The following is a 9372-nucleotide window of genomic DNA, read 5'->3' as shown; positions in this document are numbered from 1 at the left end:
TTCTATGACTCCCGTCGAAGATGACTATATGGACATGAGTTCAGAATCTGAGAACAATAATTAATATGAATAAGTAATTCAATTTATTTTTTTTGTTATATCTTGTAATACTTGAGTTTTTTTGATTACGTGCTGAATTAAATTATTTTAATCATTGCAGTATCATGACTGGTCCTGGACATAGACGTTCACGGGGTAGGCAGCAGGCTCCGCTTGATGATACACATCCTCACTTTAGCATTTTGCATGATGAGTCAGAGGATTTAGATGAGACTCAGTTGTTCGAGTCCACAGAGCAGACTAGTGCTCAGCCAGAGCTTGCCTAGCCGGAAGTCATGACACCGCAGCATCATCCCCTTACAGGTACATCTCTATCAATTTATAAACCATATATATTTTTTTGTTATATGCATTTAGTGATACATGATATATGTTCATTTCACCAATTTTTACATGTAGGAACACAGCATCGACGTGCAGTGCGTGATCCTAGTAGGGGTCTTGTTTTGGAAAAATATGTGCATACACATAATGAAAAACCGAAGATACAGATTTTCGAGATTATCCGGTTGGCACAGAGGCTAGTATTGTCGCAAATGAGATCAGTTTGTATATGTGGAATCATTTTCTGTGGGTTGCTGAAAGTTTCAAGTATGTAGCTCCTCGATACCGTGATGCTCTAGTCTCTCACATCAAGGTAAGAATTAAATTTGGATGTCTTGCATATCATTACATGATCCATATTATTTTTGGTTATATAAATAAATTTTTTATTATATGAATAATTTCATGTATTTGCTTTTTGGTACGATAACTGTGTAGGATAATATTGACTTCGAGGATTACACCGACGAAGAAGTGACGGCATGTATTCTCAAAATGGCTACAAATAGATACAGAGATCGGCGATGTAGGCTTCATAAATACTGCAATAAGCTGTAGGCGAAGGAGATTGATCCTATGACCTAGCCATACAGAAATTGGGCTGGGTCTAGTAACGATTAGCGGTGGTTATGTGAGCATTTTGGAAGTGAGGCATTTCAGGTATGTTTAGTATTTCAAGTTATTTTAATTTTGTTATGTCCTTTATTGGTTATAATTGTATGTATTTTATAGCGACGATCGGAGGCGAATAAGGTGAATAGGAGTAAGATTGATTCTATTCACACGCAAGGAAGTGCCTCTTTTGCACAAAAAATGAAGAGGATGGTACGTAACTACATTTGCAATCATACTTTGTAACTTTTTATTAAATATTTATATTATTTTGATATCTTTTTTTTTCTTGTGTTTTTGTTTGAACAGAGACTATCCATGCCTATGCTAAATTCTATCAAAACAAGAATGGCGAGTTCGTGACCGAGGAGGCGAGGCAGCGTCATGTAAGTATCATTACTCTACATTTTGAATACTTTTAAAGAGTTTGAAAAAAATTTATGATTTTATTTGGTTTATTGTGAAGGAAAAAATGTTAGAATTGAGAGAGCAGGCGATGAGGGAGGTTGGATCTGACGGTGATATTGGATTGCAGCAGGTTTGTTTGATGACAGATGATACGATTTTGGATACCGTCCTCGGGCGACAGCTAGGATCTGGTCATAGCATGCGGTCCAAAAAATCACGCGCAGTTAGGACATCCATGAGCATGATGCAAGATCAGATTAGTTACTGGATGAATCGTAGTCAGACGCTCTAGAGGATAGTAGCTGCGGTGGCGGAACGGCTCGGTATTAATGCTTCTGAGTTAGCACCTCTACAGTCACATGATGCCGCCTCTGTACCACCATCGCAACACATATCGGGTCAGAGATCGACGCCTGGAGAAGGGAACGAGACCAACGAGTCAGATCATACCTAGTTTGTAGTTATTTTAAATTTAAAATGGTGTATGGACTTATATTTTTGTATATGACAAAGATGGTTATGAAATATTTTGTTACTTGAAATTGATATTTTGAATTAGAATATTTTTATTATATTAATATATTATTTATTTAAAATATGTTTGATCAGAAAATTTATATTTGAGCAGATTTTTTTTAAAAAAAAAAAAAAATTAAATTTTTTATCCAAAATTTATTTTAGCGATGAAATATTAATTTCATCGTAAAAAAAATTTATGAATCCAAAAAAATAAAATTTTTATTATACATCGCGATGAAATTTTTTATTTTGTTGCTATTTTTACGACGAAAAAATAGTTTCGTCACTAAAAATTTTAATTTTTTTACGACGAATTTTTTATTTCATCACCGTTATAGCGATGAATTTTTTATTTCGTCGCCGTTATAGCGATGAATTTTTTCTTTCATCGTCATTATCGCAACAAAATTTTTATTTCATCGTAATTATAGCAACGAACATTTTTTTCGTCGCAATTATTGCGACGAAATTTTTACGACAAATTCCGTCGCTAAGTTTTACGACGAATTTCGTTTTCGTCGCAAAAAATTACGACGAAAAAAAAATTTCGTCACAAAAAATAAAAAAATATTTTTATTAATTACTATATTTAGCGACGAAATTATTTTTCGTTGTAATTTTAGCGATGAAAATTTAAGCTCTTGCGATAAAATATTTTCGTCGTTAATACAGCGCATACTTCGTCGTCTAAGTTTACTATTTTTTGCGACGAAATAAAATCGTTTCACCGTTAAAATCTTTTGCTACGAGGCTTTCTCTACAAATTTTTAACGATGATATATTTTATCGTAAATATTTTTAACGGCAAAAATATGATTTTTAGTGATGAAAAAATTTTATTTTAAAAAATTAATTTTTTTATAGTGGATGCACCAAAAAGCTTAAAGAATCGAAGTTCAAATAGATGACCATCATGTCATGAAAAAATCACTGCCAAATAAACCAACGCGCTCGGAGAAAGAAAACTGATTCAACGAACAACACATAAGTCATCCGCAGCTACACATTATCAAAATGACTGCCGCATCATTTTTTTTAATTTTTGCAGAAATCTGTTTGTTTTAGTGATGATCGTCATCACTATGTGCCTCAGGATCCCCTCCTGCACCAGTCACCTCCAGCTGCAGAACCAATACCAAAATAAGTCAGCATTTCCATTACAGAAGCCTTAATACAAGACGTCTATTGAAGATTATCAGTAATACGCCTCTCATCTTATTGCATATTAACCTAAGCTGGAAGAATCAAGATCCCAATTACCACAAAATATTGAGAGCAAACGGGACATTCATGTGGCCTGCCTTTCTCTAGCCAAAACCATACAACATCGTGTTCATCCTCTGCAAACACATTGAAGTTTTAAATGAATATTTCAGCGGACATCAAAGTCAGTTCTTCAACAAAGAACTACCATAGGTAAAATTTGTCCTTAACAATGATAATGCATAGAATCAGAATACTTGTCCGTCATACTATAGCAACTTACCACCTTCACCACCAGAACAACCCACTATTCGCCTGTCATAATAAGACTGGATGACAGCAGGGGCCCCCTACAAACAGAGCAAACAAGGATGATTTGGTCACAGAGTGGGACAATTAAAGCCAGTTAAAATGAAAAATAGTCTACTACAAGCAGCAGAAGATAATATATGATCAACATCCAGCAGAGTTATGGTAAAATCTAGGATTGTAGATAAGAGAACCATAGCTACTCTGAAACTAACACGCTATTACAGTAATACTGGCCGTCAGCAGTAGGAAAGAGGTCACATTAATGTAGACCAGATTAAATTACCCTCATTGGGATAAGGGCAAAGTTCAAAGGGGAACCTTGACTCATTTGTAGATGCTAACAAACAAGTTAGAAATGATGGGCAAACAAGCTGGTCATGTCAAAGAACTATGCAGACCTAAAGGGATCAAAAGTGTATCTTTCCAGATTTCTATACTAACATGGTACTGCAAATACCAAATCGATATCCAACCAAATAAAATACCAAAGAACATTAACTTATCCAACAGTAACATAATATAACCTATCTTAGAAAAATGGCATAACTTATGCACTGAAAACACGGGTGGAATCAGCAGGAGAGGTCAGAATTGCAAACCCACTAAGTTATAGTTCCCTGTTTCTGCCATTATCATCCAATGATGCACCAACCCTGAAATAGATATGACTAACATGTACGATCATCAGTTTCACTTAATAGTGTGCATGATATCATTTTGCACCCGCACCTTGAAAATGAGATTTGGCTGCAGCTTGCATATGAAAATATTGCTCCAAGAAAATAACAGATACACTAAAAATAGCTCATTTCTAAAAACCAGATGCATAGTCAATTTCCTAACTGCAATAGGAAACAAGCCAGGCAGAGCAATTTCATAACATAGTATAATATTGTCATAATGTAATACAATATAATATAATATTGCAATATAATGTAATATAATAATATGATATGATATATTAATGTAATAATATCATAAATTAAATTAGCATGAGTATTTTGGTCAATATGAAAATTCTATTAAATCAAAAAGAAAGCATCTCACCATCAGCCAGGTAGAGCTTTCAGGGAGAAGCTCCAATATGGAGCTTCTCACAAATAGACATTTTTCAGCTCCTGAGGGAACCAGCAAGCACTTCCATTTCTTTTTCTAACCAAACACGGCAAAATGGCTCAAAAGTGCTTTTGGAGGGCATTCCCAGATGGGGCCTAAATCTAGTGGCACAAGCATCCAGCTCTCCAACAACAAGGCACCATCCTTAATGACTAAATTAAATTACACTTACATTACTTACATGCATTTGTACATACAAAAGTACCATCTACCCTACATGCATACATACTAATGCACGGATAGATTATGTTCCTTGTATGATAATAAATATGTTCCCTTTTAACTTTATTGCCTTATAAAAGATACTTATATATGATGCTTGAATTCATATTAAAAGAATATTTTTTTGAAGCTTTTAAGGACTAAAAATTAAGAGGAGGCATACTTTTTTATCCTTTTAAGGAACATATGCATGCCAAAAAACTTATTTTGTCCAAGCTGAGAAGCATGCAAGGAGTTACAAAAAAGACAACATAACCACATAGCATCCGTTTTTTCTTCCCCCTAAATCAAAATCCTACAAAATAGTCTATGATCGCAGGTTGCAAACTACATGTAGCTGAGAAAATCAAGAATATGAGGATAGCAAAAGTAGATACAAAAGACATGCAGGGCCTACTTGGATGCATGATTAGTTGATCATATGATAACTTTCACATCTTACAAATGTAGGAGTCGGACATAAAAGGGAACAGGAGATAGAAGAAATAATTGAAAGGGAAGGACAATAGAGCCATAGTCCCAATATTGGTAAAATCATGGTCGACCAAACCATCCCAGACCACCCGGATCGGGTTGTACCAATCTGAACTAGTTGGTTACTAGGACGATTCAGTGGTTCAGCTTGGTAAGAGGTCCCAAAAAGGCTGAACCAAGGAGGACTCCCCAGTTCATCTTGGTATGGAGCAGTTCAAGACCCCTACCCCTTTCCCTTCCTTTTTCTTTTTTTCCTTTCCTTTTCTTCTCTTTTTCGTTCTTATTTTCCTTTTTCTTCTTCTTTGCTTCCTTTTTTTCCTTCTTTTTTCCTTCTCCCTTTCTCCTTTTTTTTCTTTCCTTTTTGTTCTTCTTTCCTTTTCTTCTTCTTTCCTTCCTTTCTTTCTTTTCTTTTTCTCTTCGCAACATGAATTTGGTGGTAAGCAGTATACAAAACATTCAGTATGCGAGGAAAATAATAAGTTTGAGCTGTTCAAATGGACCTAAGCATCCTAGTTTTATCCTTTAGGCACAACTAGTTAATGTAGTAATTGTACTACTCTCTTGTTGCTTGATCCCTGCCGCAAATGAACAGAGCTAGATATTCTGGACACCACAACGAAAGATGGTAACATAGGAGCATATTTGCAATGAACCTTTTAAGGTACTATCAATTGTTCAAGGAAAGAGAATAGCACAAAATATCTTCCTAGTAACACCAATTTCAACAACTAAAACAATTTCAAAAAGCTACTGCTAGTAAAAAAGAAGAAAAAAACAAAGGTACATCAATTGTTCAAAGGCCTCCACAAGAATGATGATACCAGTGAAAAAATGCAGGAGCAAAGAAGAATTACACATTGATTAACATTCTAGACAAATTATTAGTTGTGTAAACTAGTCAACCGACAGCTCTAATCCATGAAATCATACAGTCAATGATCAATAATAATAGCAAAAAACGATAATAGCAACTTGAACCACTATGAAACATATATCAGAAAAGATTGCTCTATTTATGAGCATGGAGATGAATACTTTTATAGTTCATGAAAAGACACCATTATTGATAGAAAAAGCAAAAAACAAAAAAATCATAAAGAGGAGCTACTTGGCATGAATTAACAACTCTAAAATATGCAAAAATACACCAAGCCCTCAATATTTTGTCTCTATTTTCTAAAAATCATCAATCGATGCATGAGATATCTTCCAAAGAAGAAACTGGATGTTAAATCAGCATAAAGAGCAAATTAGTCTCAAGATAAAATATTAAGTTTGAGTACTGTAGCACCAACATCACCTTTCAAGATTGCAGAACATAAATTTAAAAAAATAAAAATAAAAATAAACATGACAACATACCAAAAAGTATCAGAACTACTGTCACTAAAATCTTGTAATCCACGATCTGGATCTTCCTTCCTTCCTTTCTTTTCTTTTATTATTCAACCCTTTCATTTTTCCTTTTCTTCTTACTTCATTTCTTTGTTCCTTTTCTTCTTCTTCCCTTCCTTTTTTCCCTTTTCTTCTTCCATCCATCCTTTCTTTCTTTCCTTTTCTTCTTCTTCCCTTTCTTTATTTTTTCTCTTTTCTTCTTATTTTCTTTCTTTCTTTCGTTTTTCCCTTTTCTTTATCTTTCATTTCTATCTTTTTTCACTTTTCTCTTTCTTTCCTTTCTTTTTTTTTTTCCCTTTTCTTTTTGTTTCCTTTGTTTTTCTTTCTTTCTTTCCATTTCTTCTTCTTTCTTTCTTTCCATTTCTTCTTCTTTCCTTCCTTTCTTTCTTTCCTTTTCTTTCTCTTTCCTTTTAAACAGCAATAAACCTTAAAATAATCCTCAAAAAAAAAAAAAAAACAAGAAAATCTATACCGATACCGAATTGGTATGCATTTGTTTACCGAGTGTCGATACAATACAATTTGGAGCCATAAAGTACTGATCAAGTACCAGTATGGTACCCAGTACAAAACTGTGGATTTTGGTAGAAATAATGAGCTCATCTATATGTGTGATTATTGTATCTTTGTCATTCTACAATTGTGAGAACAAACAGCCATCCTGATCCTCAAAATTCCACTCCTTAGCCAACTCTTAACTTATGGGATGCATCCTATGGATATGGCACTTAAGCATCCATTCTTGGTGGAGTTCTAATCGATGCAACTAACATAAATGGAACTCCAAGGGTGAGACTCCACCCTTGGAGTTCCCTACATTGTGGGGCTTGGCTCCTGTTTCCACTCCATCTTTTTTCCTATAGAAGTTTCCTCTACTCCGCTAGCCTCTAATGTGAGGCCCAACCTCCACTTAGACTCCACCCATGGACTCCTACCACCAGGCTTTAGTACTCTCCTAGGAGCACCAAGAGAAATTTTAAAGTTTATGACATTTTTCTGTCATCAATTTCATTTGATGGATCTGTATGTAATCCACGTAATCCATTGTTTAGATCTATGGTATGCATTTTTGTCACTTGAATATTGCTTCAACATTATAAACAAAACCTAACACAAGAGTTGGATGGTTGTTTCATATAATAAGTATCTTTCTCCAAGTTGATAGCAAGTCAAGGATAGTAATGAATTTCATATTCAAAGATTAATTCAACGAAAGCACTTTCTGTTGACTTCAAGTGAGAGGTGTCTCTATGCAGTGTATGTGCATGTGTGCTAAACTTTTAAAGCTAACTCATATCAATCGAAGAAAAATGGGTAACTGAATTGAATAAGCAATATTCATATGCCACATTCGTGGATCAAACTTCTAGCCAAAACTGACAAGACTCATCCTATCAAAATATTCCTTTTATAGTATTTATACCAAACATTTGGTCTCCATGTAATATCAGGGCTTTGATGGTTATTAAGTCATACATAAAATAATAATAATAATAATAATAAATAAAAATTAAAAAAGAAAAAGAAAAAGAAAAAAGTTGACAGAAATAAGAAAAGATGCTATGCAAACTATTCCACAATGAAGGTGTAGTGGAAGCTCTACCTCAAATATACTTGCATCTTCTGTCTACTATTTATGAATTCCAATACTTGATCTATATTTTAGACTGAGGTATTGTTGAAACAGGATAATGATGATGATGATGATCAAGAATAATAACAATAATATAACAACCAACGACAACATCAGAATCTCAGGACTTTCAAAATCTGAAGCAAATTCCAGAACAAATCAGAACAGCTGACCTTGGTGCCGAACGGACCGACTGGCGCATCCATACTAACGAATATCTTCCTCCCCTAAATCCAGCAAAATGAAATGAGAAGTGGCCAAGATCGCGATCATCTCTCATGAAGCTATCAACACGCAAGAAGGCGAGTACAAAGAAAGCACGACACGACAAAACCTACCTCGAGCTCGGCCTCGATCTCATCCCGCTCGTTCCCGGTGGCGATCGGCATCACGTCCTCCACCCTCTTCTTCAACGAAGCATTACCTGGATCAAGAAAGCAAGAAATCACGAAACCGGAAGCCAGCCCCTTACAGGATAACCGATCGGGTGGGAGATCGAGAGAGAAAGGACACCGGAATCGGCGGAGAAGAGAGGGGTGGTCTTCTGCAAGGGGGAGGGGAGGGGGAGGGGAGGGGGAGGAGGAGATGAATGCGGCGGCGGCGCGGTTGCGGAGGGCGGCGCCGCCTGGGGCCGCATATCGCCACGGGGCGAGCTGCGAGCAAACCCTCCTCCACATCGTCTCCCTCTTCCTGCTGTGAGAATTCTGAGGTCGCCTCCGCCGCCCTCCTCAACCTTTTTCTATTTCGAGATGTTCGCTCCCACTCTCTCTCACCCGCTCTGCAATCAGCACTAGCAATCAATCTCGCTGGAAAAATATGACAAGCGATTCAAGGGTATTTATAGAGTGCCCGGCGGACGGGGACCGTTAGCTTGTGCGCGATCAATCGACAAGATTCGTGCGCAGTTTCGAAAAATGGAAAGATCGGCTCCACCTGATGGGGAAAAGACCCTCACGGTACTTAAAAAAGTACCACAAGATACTGTATTGAGCATCACCTATTTTAAAATGGACGATCTGAATGTACGTATTAAAAATATTAAAATATATATATATAAATTTTTAAATTTTTTAAATAATTTAAATAATTATTTA

At 35.8% G+C, this 9372-nt stretch overlaps 1 protein-coding gene across 1 annotated transcript; it reads right to left on the bottom strand.

Annotated features, from left to right (window-relative positions):
• Positions 1-2874: 2874 nt before the first annotated feature.
• LOC105040197 (putative cytochrome c oxidase subunit 5b-like) lies at positions 2875-9101 on the bottom strand. Its single transcript, XM_073254971.1, is given in 7 exon segments — positions 2875-3044; positions 3184-3263; positions 3410-3476; positions 8452-8505; positions 8617-8702; positions 8792-8853; positions 8855-9101. Coding segments are annotated over 7 exon segments (510 nt in total). The 5' UTR covers positions 8956-9101; the 3' UTR covers positions 2875-2984.
• Positions 9102-9372: the final 271 nt, after the last annotated feature.

Source organism: Elaeis guineensis, chromosome 3, assembly GCF_000442705.2.
Source record: "Elaeis guineensis isolate ETL-2024a chromosome 3, EG11, whole genome shotgun sequence".
Lineage (NCBI taxonomy): Eukaryota > Viridiplantae > Streptophyta > Magnoliopsida > Arecales > Arecaceae > Elaeis > Elaeis guineensis.
Note: the sequence above shows the minus strand (reverse complement) of the source record. Positions and strands in the feature narration are given on the sequence as shown.